Source organism: Podarcis filfolensis, assembly GCF_964270895.1.
Source record: "Podarcis filfolensis genome assembly, chromosome: 12".
Lineage (NCBI taxonomy): Eukaryota > Metazoa > Chordata > Lepidosauria > Squamata > Lacertidae > Podarcis > Podarcis filfolensis.
In genome coordinates, this window is record NC_139614.1 from 5,468,878 (window position 1) to 5,486,950 (window position 18,073).

Genomic DNA, 18,073 nt, shown 5'->3' on the forward strand with positions numbered 1-18,073 from the left:
TTTTGCCTCAATCCCTATTTTAGGTTGGAAGCAGACTTTAGTTGTTGGCAGAGCTATGGCTGCAGTCAATTACGTAGTGTTACATCAGAAACAGATCAGGTGTTCACCTTCAGTAATGCAACCTTTGTCACCCACCATGTTCCTTGACTGAAGGGAGCCCTTAGTCCTAATGAGTCATTCAAAGAATGTGTGGGTAACAAACAGGAAATCTGTGGCTCTCCAGCTGCTGATAGATGACAACTCCCATCATCCCTGGCCATTGCCCATGCTGGATGGCGTTGGCTGGAGCTGTAGTTGGAGCTTGGCACAACTCCTTGCACTTTATCAGATGAGGGGGGGACCTTTCGGTCTCCTGTGTCTGCAAGTTTTGTTCCAATGCTCAGTTCTTTGCACATCCCCGTATAGTTTCATGCAGCCTCTGAACTGTGGCTGTACGAACTTGATAAGTACTTTCTGTATCTACACAGTGCTTGCAAGTTTACCATGATAGTATTAACTGTGGCGCAGGCAGCTGCAGACGATTAGAAAATGTTCAAGTTGAGCCAAAATGAGGAGAGAGCATTTCGTAAATATTTTTCACACTGTGTGAAAGGGCGCCTTAGTATTTACAGTGCAGCTGCCTTCGAAGGCTTTCTGCCCTCGTTCTGAACTGGCTTTGTGAAATGGATGTGATATCATGGCACCATCTTCATGAGTCCTGATTGGATGGGATCAAATAGCCAGGAAGAAGGTTGATTAAACAAGATAGATTGTGCCAGAGCAGCAGTTGTGTAGCCAGGGGCATAGGAAGGGGGGTGGTCTGCCCTGGGTGCCACTCGGGGGGGGGGGGTGACAAGATGGCCCCTGCTTCCCCCCAGCAGTAGAGTGGCCGAGGGCGTGCGCAGTCCGTACGGGCGTCCGTATGGGCTACCTCTTGCACGGCGACCATACGGGCTGCTGCGTGTGCACACTCCGTATGGTCGCCATGCGAGAGGCAGCCCATACAGCTGCCGTGCAAGCGGCAGCCCATGTGGTCACTGTGCATGAGCGGCAGCCCGTACAGAGTGTGCATGTGCGGTATTCTGTACGGACTGCTCTTGTGCGGGATGCCTCACATGCGCACTCCGTAAAGGCTGCCCCACCCCAGGTGCCGGAGAGGGTTCCTCCGCCACTGTGTGTAGCGATGTTGAATCATAGCAAAAATGCATGAATAAATGTAAATTGGAGGGTGGATGAGTAGATTCAGGCAGCTACTGCACCTGCCTCCAAAAGCCAGCTTTTGCACCAACAATGTTCTCTGGAGAACATTCAGCATAGCCCTACAGAACTGTAGCTTCGGTGAAATAGAATAGAGAAATAGAATAGAAAGGAAAGAATGTTTTAATATCTCATCCTTTCTTTTTGAAAAAAATATTTCCACAGAAAGAGGTGGTGAGTGAACACTTAAGGTGTCTCGTAGCTTATGAATAATCTTACTTTGATTTAGTATAGAGAACATGATTGAGGCCTGGTCAATCATGTGTTATTTTAGTTTTCCACAGAAGTGCTGAAGCCCATGTGTTGGCTTACTGAGTAGGATGCTTATAGAATGCATTAGCTGTATGCTTCTTCAAAATACAACATTATAGTTTTCACAGATCATAGATCTTAGATGTTAGATTGCACAATGTTTCTTAGATGTTGGGCTCCATAATTTCTGTTCTTTAGCCGCATCAATTTAGACAACAGAACTGTAGTCACATAGGATCTGGCTCAACGGTTTAAATAGCTTTTATATAAGATGTCCCTTGTTGAGACATGAAGGCATCTGCAGAAGTGACATAAGATCCTGTCCCTCCCTTAACTCTCCCATGCTTCCTAAAAGATTGAAGGGAGAGGCACGATCTTCTCTGCAAAAGGCCCTGTCAGTAAGAAAAGACCCCAACTCCATCCAGCCCTGGTTTTGAAGGAGACAAGGGCTTGCCAGACTTGCGTGAAGCTTTGGTGAAGGGCGGATACAGTGGAAGAAACACCTGTTTCCGTTGTCAGTGCTTCCTGTAAAGGAAACAAGGCGGCCACCTCTCCATCCAGTCCTCTCAGAAGCACAGAGGGCCTGGAAAAGATGTGAGGATTTTTTGTCTCTCACTTGTGAAAGAAAAGAAGACCAATTTCTGACAGATTATGCAGAACTGGACAGATTAACTGGGAAAATTAGATATCTTCGAGACCAAAAGTTCATCGAGGACTGGGGGAAATTTGTTGAATATCTGAAAAAAAGTGTGATGTGCAAACAACGCTAGTGGGGTTTCAAGAAGCACTGTGAAAGTTGAGATATATTGTTAAAAAGAAATAGAAGTGGGAGGGAAGTTTAATGGCAATATAAACAGAAGAAATGCGTAACTGAGAAGTAAATATGGATGATTGTCAGAGAAGCTGAAGGAAGTCCAAACAGAACCAAATTTGTGGAAATTTTGATATGATGGTTTATTTGTGTTGGAAAATTAATAAAAATTATTATAAAAAAAGGAAAGAAGACCAATTTCTCCCTCTGTCTCCTCTCTTAGTTAGCACACCTCTGCGCAAGGCTCTCAGGCCACACCCTTCCATCCCCAAGCCCTTCGCTTGCTAGATGAGTGTGGATGGAATTAGTAGTGAGGGTGGTGATAGTTGAAGACGTTCGGAAATAACTTTAGTTCTCATTTTCAGATACAGTTTTGGGTCCTAAAGAGATAACAAATGAGCTGGGAGAACACACACAAAATTCTAACAAATGAGAATTTTCAGAATTCTGGAAAACAGAGATCTTATACATCTCTAGACAAACATAGGATTGGTATCCCAGGATTTAATCCATCGTACTATCACATAAGGAACCAAATGTACACATTGTAGATGGAACCATGCACACTTCATGGGTGTGTCTTGTGGGAGCCAAAAAGCAATTCAATATGTTGAAACGACAGTATTGTATGTTTTATAAAATATTGGTTTGCATTCTATTAGCGATTCAGGTCCTCTCCGCATTGCAAAAACTCCATCACCGCCTGAAGAGGAGTCCCCTCTGCATAGCCCTGAAGCAAGTCCCAATCATACATTGGCTGCTCCTCCTTCTCCAGCACCAGCACGGCCTAAATCTCCCTCACAGGTAGTAGGAACAGAATTAAGATGAAATACCAAAAGGGGGCAGGGGATAACCCAGCCAAAAGCAATGAAATTAGCCAGTTCTTCTAAAAGCTTGGCGTTAACAACCAGCTAATTTTCATCAGAATTACTAGAACCTAAATATTGGTGTGGAAAGGAGGGTCCAGAGGGAGCCCTTGTCTTATCACTTCCTGAAATGAGAGTTAGAAATCTGACTCCCATCACTTACCTGCCTTTGTTCTCCATTTGTCCCCCATCCTCAGCCCCCAACTGGTGGTAGCTATGTTTGTTGACCCTTTGCTCTTCCACTTCCTTTGCTAGTCAGGGAAGAACCTTTTTGATGGGACCAGTGTTCCTAGAGGACCTGATAAGGTTTCTCAAGGACAGCGCCATCTTGAGCAAGGTGCTGGTGTTGCTGCTCCAGAGAAGCCTCATGATGACACCGGCACCATTTTGGGAAAAATTGCCCTGCCCAAACAGGAAGAAAAGGAAGCTGGCATAGTTGTGCTGGCAGCAGTGAGGGATGGTCGAAAGGAGAGGAGATAGTGAGATCTGCCCATCTCTTTCTTACCCCTCCGTACTGCAACGTGCCAAAGGACATCTGGTTACTTTGGGGGGTATTTATTCATTTTTTAAAATCAAAGGAAATCTAAAACGTTTCAATCGCATTACAAAGAAAAGGACTGTTACCCCATTACAATTACTATGGTGAAACGTCTGAAAGCTGCCAACTGCATCTGGCTTCAATCCAAACAGTGGATTTACTATGGCTATTTTTATCCTCTTGGTATAAAAGGAATATAATTTCCTTTCCTGCAGGGTAAATGTGATTTGATTTCTTTTGTCAGTGGCTCTCCGCTACTTTGGAAGAAATGTGTCAGCACAGCATGCTCATTGCAGCTGGAGAGATTCTGGCTTGAGCACGGACAACCAGCTGGAATTTATAATAATGTTCTGACCTGCCCAGATCTAGAGAGTATGCAAAATATGCTAGCGTTGTTTTCCTCTCCTCGCGTCAAACATTGTCATTGACTTTGATTGGTCATTATTTTACAGTTTAGAGGCTGTCACCCTCAAGCAGTAATATTTTTATGGGATTTTGATGCCTTTAGATATGCTTTAAAGAAGTAAATTGTCACGTCATGTGTTCAGCTACTTGGAGATTAGTGTATTTTTCTACACTGAATGATCATACTGGGTGGTGTGTAGAACAGTGATGAGAATTGGTCCTCCGGATGTTGCTGGACTGCAACTCTCATCAATTCTGACCACTGACCACTTTGGTTAGGGATTTCAACTGCATTGGGAGGGGCCATGGGCAATTCATTCCTGATGTAGAAAATCAGGAAGCGGGATCCAGCGGTGGCTTCTTGTCTGTGCAAGGGCCCATTCCATGAATGCAAGGGCCTTCAGTTTTGCAGGGCCTTCTGCAAATGGAACGTGGGAGGTGATTTTCATTGATTCTGCCTACGGTTCTACTTCCCAGTGCTGGGCTTGGAGCTCTCAAGTTTCAGCAGTGCCCTGTGCAATTCAAAAAGTTGGTGCCCCCTTGCCTACTTGGTTTTAGAATATTTGGTGGTGTCATAGTCAAAATGAGGCAGGGCTGATCAGTCCCAGGCTTGAAACGTTGACAGATTTGTGTTTATTTTATCCCTGCCACAAATTATCTCAGTCTTTGCCTTAAAGATTACCCTTCCTAATGTGATTGTTTTTTTGTTTAGCTGAGGAAAGGACCCCCAGTTCCACCGCTACCTAAACTCACACCGACAAAAGAACTGCAGCAGGAGAATATCATCAGCTTATTTGATGACAATTTTGTTCCAGAAATAAATGTGACAACTCCTTCACAGGTGAGTCAGGGCCTCAAAAGCTGTTCCTTAACAGCTTCAGGACACCTCTCCCAGTTATAGTCTCTGGGATAGTCCCTGTTTATCCCCACAGCAATCCTGAGGCTGTGAGTTAATGAGTTGATCTGTGTATTTCTTGGCTGATGGAGAACCTGTGGCCCTCTAGATGTGATTGGGAGTGGTTGCAGAGTTGATTCCATAGCAGCTGTGTAACAGGAAAGAGAAGTATTGCTTAAAAGTCCTCGAGAACCTCTTCAGGTGCTCAGAAAAAGTATTTGGCCTCAGGACTTAGCCACACTTGCTTTTTACTCTGCTCTTTCCAGGCACAAGTCCACGCTTCAAAGCTCTGAGCATGCTATTTGTTGCTCCAGAGCTTTCCCCACAAAAAATCTGCTCTTTAGTGCTCAACCGGAGCAAACATCAATTCTGTTTTTCCAGAGACTGCTGTTTGCTCCAGTAGAGCACTAAAGAGCAGGTTTTCGCAGAGAAAGCTCTGGGGCAAAAATATGGGCCACTTGGCACGGATCTTTAAAGTGTGAAAAGAGCGGAGGAAAGGCAAGTGTGGATCAGCCCACAGTCTAACGTGCTAAGTTCCTTATACTATCAATTTTGTTTTACATAATCTTCATTATTGTGGATACTTTTCATACAAAAGCAGTTTGTAAATGCAAGCAGTAAACTTGCATTTGAGGGAGAGGTGGCAATAAAGCATAGTTTGTAAAGAGGTGGTTGAGGGATTGAGGATTGGGTAATCGTTCTGTGGTATTATGGCAGTGGACAAAGCTGAATTGTAACTTTTGAATAAATGTGTTTAAAATTTTAAAAAATTGTAAAGATGTGGTTGTTCAGTGTTTTACCCCGCCTTAACAGAATGAAGTTCCTGAAGCTAAAAAAGAAGAGTCTTTGTTAGACCTAGACTTCGATCCATTTAAACCTGATGCAGCAGCTACTGTGGTAACCCATTCACCAATGTCTCAGGTAGGTTTTTCGTATGAAATGTTTTTTAAAATATGTACAGTTATGAAGCCATCCACCCCATAATCAGGGTTGTGGATGCACCACAGTTCCATGAAGGCACCAAGAAAATGTGGAATTTGGGAAATATGCGACCACGTAATCTGGCCCAAACTTATTGGCAGAGACCGGGTGTGGCATGGGAGTAACAATGTTGAGGGAGCAATTGTGCTCCTCTGGATAGCATATAAACTGCGTCTTAGAATGATCTCTAAAGGAATGTGCAAACCGCATGTTCGCAGATCTTGCTGACTGTACTTCATGACAATGTCAATTTGCCATAGCTACTTTGCAGATCTCACAATGAATGCCGTGTTTTTCGCTCTATAAGACGCACCAGACCATAAGACGCACCTAGTTTTTGGAGGAGGAAAACAAGAAAAAAAAAATTCTGAATCTCAGAAGCCAGAACAGCAAGAGGGATCGCTGCGCGGTGAAAGCAGCAATCCCTCTTGCTGTTCTGGCTTCTGGGATAGCTGCGCAGCCTGCATTCGCTCCATAAGATGCACACACATTTCCCCTTACTTTTTAGGAGGGAAAAACTGAGTCTTATAGAGCATAATTGAAATGAGTGTTACTACTGTATTTTTCTCTGTCCATGTGGATGGGTCTATATTATTCCTAGTAAAAATGATCCATCTGATTTTCTACAAAACTCTTCTGTATTTAATACTCTTCTGTATTTAAACAGCTTTACAATACCAGAACTTCATATTCCTGAGACAGAATTCTCTCTCCTTTTTTTCTCTTTATATCTTGCTTGCTATTTTGCCCCTGCTCCCTCCTCCTGACAAAGAAAATTTCTCCTGTTTTCCAGTATATGTCTTTAGTCTTTGACAGAGAGTTTGAAGTAAACTCCAGTGCTGATATTCCAGTTCCCCTAGTAATCTTGTCTGTTATTAGAGCATTAGAACTCCTCCTTGAACAGTTGGACATTCACAGGAGTTGACAGACAGATATTGATTAAAGTGCATTTGACAGCTGAGTGTCTCATATTTTTCAAACACATTTTCATCCTTATGAAGTGCAGAGGATGGACATGATGGATGATATTTTAATATTTAAAACTCTGCACATGGAGATGGCTTTGGAAAACAGTTATCGAAATTCCTGAAGAACAAATTTGTTATCTGTAGTTTAGACAAAGTCACAAAGAAGGCCCCTCTCCTCCATGACAATCACCGGCTCCTCCACTTCCATTGAGAAGAACCTGCCCTGAAGATCTTAAGGAGCAGACAGGCTGAGACAGGAAAAGACTGTCCTTAAGAGATCCTGAGCTCAGGCCATATAGAGGACCTATTTACATAAGATGCATGAGCAGAGGAGAAGAAATCGAAGGCCTTGAACTTGAGAAGCCTGAACAAGTCAAAATTTATTGTACTGTGTTGCCCTTTTTTGCACATCAGAAAATTGTTTGATGTGATCCAAGTTGCCGTTTTGCTTGTGAGTCAGTGAAGGACTATTTTAAGAAACTGAGAATCAACTCGGGATGCTTTGCAACAAACTGCAAAGAGAAGCTTCTGTCTGATAGTACAGTTGTGTAGGCAGGCGGGTTTTTAGTACATAAAGAAAATGGAATAGACTATGTCACAATTTATTTGTTTATTTCATAAGGTTTTATACACCTCTTGATTGTAAAAAAAGAGCCCCTCAAGGCAGTTTACAAAAAGATAAAAACAGTAAAATTGGAAAAAATTGTCAACCCTACTTTAAGAATACAAAAGTTGAAATACTACTAAAAACAGATTAAAATTGCCCCATCTTTTGAAGCAGGCTTGTCTGAACAGGAATGTTTTTAGCAGGCACCAAAAAGAATACAGTGATGGCACCTGCTTGATCTCAGCAGCCAGAGTGTTCCCAAAGTGTAGGAGCTGCCACACTAAACAACTGAGGTCTTATAAATGGAGAACGGGTCTTGCGTGGCACGTCTAGTAGTTGGCAATTCTGCCAATCATTTACAGGATTTGCTTGTGCTTCCCTTGTGTGTCTCAGCATACCTATGCAGTCCTGCAAATTTGGAAATAGACAATCAATAATTGCCTAAATAATTTGCCTAAATAATTTGCTGTGGCAATATGTTGTTGCCTGTTGAAATCCTGTTTTTGATCTTTGGGAAGCCCCGTATACTAAGGATTGAGGATCATTTCACACATTGCAATAATGATGATGATGATGATGATGATGATGATGATGATGATTTATACCCCACCCATCTGGCTGGGTTTCCCCAGCCACTCTGGGCAGCTCCCAACCGAATATTAAAAACACAACACAGCATTATTGTACAGCTGCCTTGCTGTTGATCATAGCTCCTGGGGTGTGTCTGTGTGATCCAGCATGTGGCAATGGGTGCTAATTGTATTACATTTTTTATCAAAGCTTGAAACATCTTGGCGTATACCTTAAAATGTAATGTTATGAACTGGCACTAAGTTCTGCAGTTGTTCTTGAGCGGTGACTATTCCCATAGGGCTTCACTTCCCGCAGAATCATGCCTTAAAAAAGTAGAGTCTGAATCTGTTTTTCCTGGTGCTCTGAACTCAGTGAACCAAGCAAATAGAAATTTGTGAAATGCCTTATAAACATACTGCCCCCTCCCAGAAGAGAATGCTATGCTGAACTCTATGGAGCACATGAATAACCATGCTACTGTCTAATTATGCTTTGCAGCACATAACAGGGTGTACAAATGAGGTTTTCAACACTGTCCTTCTTTCCCCTGTTCTCAGACGCTTCCCTGGGATTTATGGACGGTAGGTTGGTTTCTTTATCTTTGCATGTTGTGTTTTTATTGTTGTTCATTACTATGGTGCCATTAGTATGCAAGGCGCTTTATGTATCTGCATGAGAAGAAAGGACGGGTTTCAGCCCTGAGGAGTTTGTAGTCTAAATTTTGACAGCAGAGGGAGACAGAGGAGGGGATATAAACGAGTAACAGGATGACTTGGCGAAAATGCAGTTATGTGAAATAAAGAATGTTGCTAGATTTGAGGAGGAAAGACCAAGGGTGCCATTCTGCTCTGGTGTCCTGCTTGAACAATGGACTTTTGCTTGCACAAATAGGACTTACCTTTTCCCCTCCCTCCTGCCGCCTCCTCCGCCCACTTGTTTGCACCCCAAATCTGCTCCAGAGGACTTGGGGGGCCCTTTGGAGGAGATTGAAGGGCAGGAGGAGGGGAGGAAGGAAGGGTTCTAACAGACCTGCTGATGTGATGTTGGATCTTCCTGAGAGGTTTTCTGTGCCTGCGTTTCTACATACCCAGAAGCTTTGAAATTGTCTTCACATAGTGGGATGAGATATCTGTAATTGGCCTATGGTAGCAAACGTGTAGTATTATTTACTAGGGAAAAGAAAGCATCCCTGCTTAAAAAAAGAAACCGTTTCTCCAGAATTGGTTTGGAAAGGTTAATAACTTCCACCTGCACATTAATGATCTTTCCAGAGATGTGAAGGCCGGGGGGGACGGGACCAAGAGCAAATCCTGTTTTTTTCTCACCCCCCCCCCCATTTCCCCCTCTCCCCAATTTTTCAGAAACAAATAGGGGGAAAACCCAGAAAAACTGAGTGGTGTGTGGGAACTGAGGCTCCCCACCATTTTGTGTGTCTTCTCCCCCTGCCGTACTCCCCCTGCAGTAAATGCAGCGATTACTTCAGCCATATTAGTGCTGTAGAATCTGAAACTCAGTCTGATTATTTTCTTGGACTTATTAAGTCCTGGCTTTGAACAATTCTGAATGAACCTTCTTTACGAAGAACCCAAGGAAAATTTGTCTTAGTTTGTCTAGTGTTACAAATCACAACCATGTGGACCCATTCAAATTTAGTTGTAGTGCATGGATTTGGCTGTATAAAACTGGTCTTTTTATATGGTTAGGATGGTAATTACTGGCATGGAATGTGGCATGAAATGTGGTGTACCTCGTGGGAAGTGAAATTTCTCTCTTGAAGCTTCTCATGAGAAAATCCTTAGAACGATTTCATTTTATCCTCAGAAAAAGTCCTGGGAGGCTGAGAGATAAAAATTGGTTTGGGTTACCCAGTGAGATTTGAGATGGAATGGGGCTTGACTCAAACCAGGTGTGCTATGCTATATTAGGGTTGCCATATTTCAAAAAGTAAAAAACTAGGACACCCCAAAAGGGAACCCCCAAGATTGTTGAGGACCCTGATCACCTACAAATAGGAGCACTGGGTGCGTGGCAGCAGTTCCTATCATTGCTATACCATACGGCAGGGGCTGGCAACCTTTTTGGATTAGTGGGCACGTTTTGAATTTTGAGAGAGTGCTGGGGGTGTCACTCATAAAATGGCTACCATGCAGTGGGCATGGCATAACACAAAATGGCTGCCATGGGGAGTGTGGCATAACACAGAATCAGAAGGACAGCCACTCAATCCTCGTTTTATTGATTTGGTTTTCTTCTGTACAGACAAGCAATGAACTGGTGCAGCCGGTAAGCAGAACTCCTCTCTTTCACCTGCCAAAGCTTCTCTTTAGATAGATAGCTACTGTCTCCAAATATATGTTTCTCCCACAAACATTGCAAGCTGTGCTTAAATTCCTTAATTTAGCAGTTGCATTTCATTTCTAAGCTAAAGTTGCTGTAGTAAAATACTGAATTTTGTGTTTTCTCATCAAGACCACCTTTATCTTTTTCATCTTGTTTTTTTCTTTGCTTTTCTGTCTGCCTAAAGCCTGATTCTTCAAAAAGTCTTTCCTTGTGTAACCTGGTCATGGAGGAAAACCCAAACAATGGGTCAACAGAAGATGTTAACAAACCCCAAACTGATCTAGGCTCGCTCAACTTGGGCCTAGATGGTAGTACAGCCAGTGAGAGCCAGGAAAGAGCTGCAGGTCTTCCTTTGCCTTTCCCTGAGGCAGAGCAAGCCTCAACAGCATCATCTGTTGCACTGGCTACTACTACTTGGCCTGCTGTAGGCGAGCAAGAGGATGGTGCATCTTGGACAGCTTCCGTAGATGAAAACCAAACCACTTTCCCGGAACCGTACTTGGACACTAGTCACGTTGCAGACAGTGGCACACATTTGGTGGAGACTAACAAGCCTTTAGTGAGCGAAACTTTGGCTGAGAGGCCTACAGTGGGAACTGATAGCTTTTTGGATGGAGACCCGTTTAATGTGGCAAAGTCAGAAGAAGAGAAGCAGGAAACAGAAGAGTCTTTGTGGGCAAATGTGGAGCCATGTGAAAAGGTAGAAACCGGAGATGTTAGCCTCAAGAAACTAGACTACACAGAGGAGTTTGAAGAGAGAGATAAAGGCTACACTGAAATAGGACATCTTGAGGCCTTAGGAGACCATGAAACCCTAAAAAACACTGAGATAGAGTTTATCGGGGATTCAGAACATAATAATGGGCAAGGAGAGACAACTGCTGGCAGTTACCTTCAGGAATTTGGCCTAGAATTTAATGGGGATGCTCTGCTTTCAGGGACAAGAGAAAGAGATGCTGAGGATGTAGTGAACTTAGGGTTGGGGTGTGAGGTGAGTGACGGTAAATCTGTAGAATATAGTGGGTCTGAACCTGAAAATGGTTTCGGTCCCTGGAATCGGGATCAAGGAAGAGAGTGTGTGGGTGGCGTACTACTTTCTGGGAATACAGCCACCAAATGCACACAGGAAAGAGAAATGGCAGGTATTACGGGATTGGCTGACCTAGATGTCAGAGACAAATCTACCGCAGAGGTTGAAAATCCTGTGTGTGGTGATGAGTTATGTGGTGCAGAAGAGCCCAATAAAGAGATTGAAGACCATAGCAGCAGCAGCAGCAGCCGCCCTCAAAAGAGTAATATGACTGGTGAATGTCAAGCTACCTTGATGCCCTTTGAGAAGGAGATGGTTCTGCAGCCTGGTTCTGCTGACGCAGCTGGTGCAAACCTTGATAATTCTTGGCTAGGTGATGTGGAAGATAAATTTGTAGACAGGGAAGCATTTTGTGTGGCTGAAGAACTTAATAGTAATGTTAGTTTCCCTGAAGCATTGGAAACAGATCCCTGGCAAGCCAATTGGGATCCAACAGTTAATACTGATTCCTGGGGGTTTTCTAGCGAGACAAATGGGTTTGATGACTGGCCCTTTCCTCCCAAACAAGACACCGTGGATGGAAACGTGGAGATTTCCTGGCCAAGTTTTAATGATAAGTGGTCTACGCAAGATTTGGGAGGTATAGATAACTCCTGGGGAGCTGTGGGTGTAACACCAAGTCATCAGAATCAGGAGGCACCTTTAAAGCAAGGAACATCTGGGGAACAGGCAAATGTTAGCAGCTGTGGAACAAGCAAGGAGATAGGTAGGCCTATGGTCCTGTTCCAAATGGGAAATTCCAGAAATGCTAGCACCGAGAGCTCAACTAGTCCCAAAGACAATGAGACCAACAGCTCAGATTTATCTGAAGATGAAATTGCTAACCGGAGATATGGATTGTTGTACCAGGAAATAGAGGCTGATAAAGAAGAGGTACCTACCCCAGTGTGTAGCATAGTCTAGAAATGAGAGTTCCTTAGGTCATATATACATATATATAACCTTGTGTTTTATGGACAGTCCTTCTTTTATGTTCTCCCCCCTTGCCCTCTTTTGCTAACTTAATGGTCATACGAACATGCCAAATTTGGCAGAGTTCAACCACATAGTTCTACTGGCTGACCAGAAAGAGGTTGGCTGTTGAACACACCATCTGATTTTACCATGTCTCGTTATTTTTGAATTTTGTGTTTTCTAATATGATACATGAACCTCCAGTCTTTTCAAACTCTTTAATGTGAATCACTTTTCTTTTCTTTTCTTTTTCTTATTTTTTTAGCCATTTAACATAGCTTCATACTGCTTGTCAGAAGTGTCGCTCTTTCCCTTCACTTTTTATATTTTTGATTTTTTTTAATTGTGCTTTTTGTAATGTGCAAGCAAGAGTTTGTAAAAACATTATTTACTCCTTTTTTTATCTGAATGCAAGACTAACAACCATTCTGTTCTGATTTCCAATTCTGCTCAGGCATCCAGCAGCGCCTTTAATGGATTCACACAGGTAAGACGTCACATTGTTTAAAAGAGAGCATGTCCTCTTGAGACCAGAAAGAGGACTGGAATTTGGGAGCAATGGCATGAAAGATGTATAATGCACTATTTTCAGGTTAGCAATATCGTGCTCAATGGCATAAAGCTAATGCAAATGTAGATTGTAAATAGGTTGGTCATGGACTGGCTGAATGCCAAGGGGTGGTGGGAGGCATCAGTTGGAAAGCCCCCGAGGGAAGAAGGCTCAGAGCCAGGGATTGGTGGTGGGACGACGAGGAGGAGTCAGAGGGAGAAGAGAGAGCAGACTGGGAGGAGGAGGTGTCAGAAGCTGAAGAGGCAACAGGGTTGAGTGAGCAGGAAGAGGCTGGGACAGAGAGCAGTGCAGAAGCAGAGACTGGAGAGGAGGGGCGGCAAGAGGCAGAGTTGAGACAGGCTGCTGAAGAAGCCAGGGAGTCTCCATCTCCTGCTGCGACCAGCTCCCTTTCCTATTGGTCTCCCAGGGCCAGGAGAAATATGAAGAGGGTGGAGCAGAGAGAGACAAGGTGATGATGTCTCAGATTGCTTGGGACGGATCTGGTGGAGGAGGAGACATGGGGAAATGTGGGGAGACCTTTGGTCCCCACAACTGCCTCATTAGGGAATATCTACCAGGAAGAGCTGCTGTGCTCACTAGGCCTGGCCTCCTGAGCTTTTTTTCTTTCCTGAATAAAGAGTTAACTTCACTGATACCATCTGAGTTATTATTGACCTGCTGTCTGGCAGTTGGCTTGGGTATTTGTTTGAAAATGTGTTTGGCTAGGAGCTTCCTTTCCAACTTGCTTCCGCCTGGCATGTGGCCTGTTTTATAGTTTCAGAGCTTTGTTGGTTCTGTGCTGTTTGTATGGAGCTTGTTGTTTTGCTGTATTGCATTCAGCATGAATAATTTTTATTTATGCCTCTAATACAATGCCCTGGAATCCATTTTTCTGAACAGCAATCTAGAAATCTAGTAATTACTTGATTAAATCACATTCAAAAGGCAGGTATTTAACATTTTCATCAGTTTTCCCACACCGTCTTTGCTGTATGAATGTTAATTAGCATGGCTATGGTCATAAAACTGCTTGCAAAAGAAAAGCGGTTTGAAGTTTGCCATCTCGCATCAAATCGTCTAAACTACCGAGTCTCATTTTTTACCAGCTAGTAAAGTTTTATGGCCTACCTTTCGATCACACCATCTTCAAAGAGGCTTGCAACAGATGAAACATAAGGCCAGGCTAGATTTCTTCTTGCTATGATGTTGTTGTGTGTTTTCATATCAGAACTTGTCTGTGAATGAAGTTATTGGTGACTGAACTTACAAATATGCATCAAAGATGAGTGCAATAACAGAAGTGAAATATACTCCTTGCATTCATATAAGGAAGTAGCTATTGAAGAAAACCCTGATACCCAGAAGTAATATAAAATCTTCAGCAGCATTTAGTATTGTCTCAGTATTAATTGAAGTTGGTAACAAACAAAACTTGATTAAATCCAGCCAAGGATAATACATGGCTCTATTGAAATCAATAGCAAATGTCACGTGGGATCCTATAATGGTGGGTTTTGACAGGGAAATAGTCTCACAAACACCCTGCAAAATGAAAAAGCAACTTGCAAATGAATAAAGTGCTCAAGGGTTGCTATGCTAATAAACAAAATACAATCTATTTTATATGGCATCCATATTCATATCCAACATACAAAAGGAATTGAATGAAACCCATCAGGTTAATAATATAAATGTTCTGGATAGAAACAATTTTTAATGGAGTCTAATAATTTGCAAGTTCAAGAATGATACATTTGATCGTAAAAACCCACTTGATTTTATATAGACTGATGAAGCAAAGGTTTTGCAGATTACAGTCCCAATTCGATCTTAGAAAGGCCAAAGCTGTTTTGACTTCCATCTTTAAACAATGGCCATCTTACAACATGCAACATGGGGTGGGGGGAATCAAGTGGACTTCTAAAATTCAGTCTGAGAACTGTGGAGTGGAAAAAAATTAAATAAAACAAATAGGCAAAACAAAACTGTATGCTGCTTTGGGGACCTTTGGATAGAAGAGTGGGATATTAAGCAGGTATAAACCAACAAATTAATGATCATTATGTCATACATAATTGGATTCTGGGACAATATACAAGCTTATCCTTAATTTTCTGTGTACCCTTTTCCTAACCCTATATCCTTAGGATACTTCCCTATTCTCAATGCAAGCAAGCCAGAATGTGATGGACAACTTGGTAAGTTGCTGTTTTTGTGCCGTTTGTTAAAATGGGCGTTTCAGTCCTTTCTGTTCTCCTCTGTTATTTGTGAGGCCTTCTGCTCCATTGACTTGCATTCTCTGGTTGTATGGAGTATGGAACATGAAGAACATGGGCTAACCAAGCAGACTTGGTTGCATGGCTTGTGGAAAGAGTCTTGGCAGGTCCTGCTTTCGGAAGAAGCACATGGTGTGCTGGGCTCTATGTGCCGAAACCAATATACTTAAAATGTGCAACAACAAATTATGAGCCAGCAGGGTTAGTAGCCTGGATAGCCTTTCCCTCCACGAACTTGTCAAATCCTCTTTTAAAGCTTGTCTCTCTGCTCAGCCAATGTGGGGAGAGAACAGGTGAACAGTTAGTGTGCGTCTCCTCCTGCCTTTGGAAGAGAGCCAGACTCATGGGGAAATGAAGCGCAAGTTATTCCTTCCCGTTCTTTCTCAGACTTTTGGGGACATCTTACCGTAACAAGGATTTTTAGGACTGTACAGTGGATGCTTGGGTTGCGAACATGATCCATGCGGGAGCCACGTTCACAACCCGCAGCGCCACGTCTGCACACGCATGAGTCATGAGTCTCCCAGTACGTTTCCGAGCACAATTCAAAGTGTTGGTGCTGACCTTTAAAGCCCTAAACGGCCTCGGTCCAGTATACCTGAAGGAGCGTCTCCACCCCCATCATTCTGCCCGGACGCTGAGGTCCAGCGCCGAGGGCCTTCTGGCGGTTCCCTCATGGCGAGAAGCAAAGCTACAGGGAACCAGGCAGAGGGCCTTCTCGGTAGTGGCGCCCGCCCTGTGGAACGCCCTTCCAGCAGATGTCAAAGCGATAAACAACTACCTGACATTCAGAAGACATCTTAAGGCAGGCCTGTTCAGGGAAGTTTTTAACGTGTGATATTTTACTGTATTTTTGGTTTCTATGGAAGCCGCCCAGAGTGGCTGGGGAGGCCCAGCCAGATGGGCGGGGTATAAATAAATTATTATTATTATTATTATTATTATTATTATTATTATTATTTGGTGCTTCTGCGCATGTGCCAAGCGCCGAAACCCGGAAATAACCCGTTCCAGTACTTCCAGATTCGGCGCAGTGCGCAACCCAAAAACATGCAACCCAAAGCGTCTGTAACCCGAGGTATGACTGTACTGATCCTAGTCCCACAATGCCCGGCATTCTTTAATGCGTGTCATTTGTTATCTACCTTTCAAAAAACAAAACTCCCCATCACATCCTGAATTCAATAACTGAAGGCTGAGACGGAAGAAACTCCATCTTTAGTGCCCCAGGCAGAGGAAGCCCCAAGTGCCCCAGAGGTGGCTGACACTGCTCCCGAGGCAGAAGCCCAGCCTGCAGAGGCTGCTGAGCCAGCAGCTGACGCTGTGGTGAGTGACTGGTGCTTCAGGTGCCCTCACACTCGCCCAAAGAGCCTTGCCATGTGTGTACGCATCACATTTCATCCCGCCTTCTCCATTTTCACCTTTCTTGGGCTTTAGAGCTGGTTAATGCAAGAGTCCAGGTTCAACAGAAGGGGCAGTTTCCACCAGGGCCCTGGCCTCGGGGAGACCAAAGTTCAAATTCCATCCTCAGTTTGGGCTCTCAGTGGATCTCCTCTTGGACAAATGACTTATAAAATGGGTGACTTGAATCTGAGAGGGCTGCATGTGGCTAGGGGTCCCAGAGAAAAGATGCACTTTCATATCTGATAGATAGATAGGTGTTGTATATATTGTTTGCATTTTGCATTGAAAACAGTGCTCAAGGGTTGTGCTTGAATTTCAAGTATTATAAATAATATTCCATCCCTCTTCTCTGCACTGACAGTGGCTAGATGGAATTGAGAATTGCCTCTGAGCATTTATTTGCCTTACCAGTTTTTATACTAGACTGTCTACTGATCTAGTTTTACCAGCACAGTCTGAATGCTGTGTCTGATAACTTTAAGAAATATGATTGTGTCCTCAAATCTGAAATAAAATTCTTTTCTTCTTAAAAAAAAGAAAAGAAAACAGTGCTCAAGGCGGCTTAGAATATGGAAAGATTGACATAGTTACAAACATAGCAAAGTATTCATAAGAATAAATAAAACACAATAAAGACTACATAACCAAACTGAACAATTTCCACATAAAAATAAAGATACAAAAAATTAATATCAATAACAGCAAAAACTCCCGACAAACCTTCCCCCCAAATACCCTAGTCCTTGCTGGGCAGCAGCAGTTATGAAGTCCATCAGGCCCTGCCCTGGGCCAGGTGGAGAGAGGCAGGAACAGGGCCCTCAGGTGTCAGGATTGATGGCGTCGGATGCCTTTGGTCAGGTATGTGTCACTGTGCAGATCCAGATGCTTGTGTGCATCCCCACCTGTACATCTTAGGCAGTGGCTAATATGGAGACCATACATATAATTTGAACCATTGCATGTCATGAGATTTCAGGTGCTGCATCAACCATCTGAGCACTGCAGCATGGACATTTGGGGACATTTCATATGAGGGCTCCCCATATGCCGCCACTTGACCTTGCTGCAAGAGGAAACCACTGCTGTGAGGATGAATTTATGCTAGAAAGCCCCATGCGATTGTTTTTTCTTGGCATTCTCTCACAACACAACTTTCGTATGGGTGCTGCTCACACACAGGGCTGGTGCACGCATAAAGGTTCATGATGTAATCATTGCATCATCAGAGATGGCACACTCCCACACACAGAACAGAAAGAAAATGCATAATCAGCTGATAAAGTTTTGCGGTTTTGACAGCCTCTGTGTTCACCTGTGGATCACACAG

The 18,073-nt window shown here is 43.4% G+C and overlaps 2 protein-coding genes across 7 annotated transcripts in view; both read left to right on the forward strand.

Annotated features, from left to right (window-relative positions):
- The window catches only part of LOC310745426 (amphiphysin-like), a 95,367-nt gene that overhangs the window by 69,361 nt on the left and 7,933 nt on the right, over positions 1-18,073 (forward strand). For 3 of the 6 annotated variants that reach the window (XM_083577991.1, XM_083577993.1, XM_083577992.1), the window contains 8 exons: positions 2,962-3,103; positions 4,821-4,949; positions 5,817-5,924; positions 8,690-8,713; positions 10,392-10,415; positions 12,971-13,003; positions 15,214-15,264; positions 16,537-16,668. In XM_083577991.1, the coding sequence (XP_083434117.1) occupies positions 2,962-3,103; positions 4,821-4,949; positions 5,817-5,924; positions 8,690-8,713; positions 10,392-10,415; positions 12,971-13,003; positions 15,214-15,264; positions 16,537-16,668 (643 nt within the window). The remainder of the gene's footprint in view (positions 1-2,961; positions 3,104-4,820; positions 4,950-5,816; positions 5,925-8,689; positions 8,714-10,391; positions 10,416-12,970; positions 13,004-15,213; positions 15,265-16,536; positions 16,669-18,073) is intronic. The other 3 variants (XM_083577994.1, XM_083577995.1, XM_083577996.1) reach the window with 1 other exon arrangement.
- Positions 10,422-12,955, forward strand: LOC310745446 (uncharacterized protein). Its single transcript, XM_083578038.1, has one exon. The coding sequence runs from the start codon at positions 10,696-10,698 to the stop codon at positions 12,463-12,465; it is 1,770 nt and encodes a 589-aa protein (XP_083434164.1). The 5' UTR covers positions 10,422-10,695; the 3' UTR covers positions 12,466-12,955.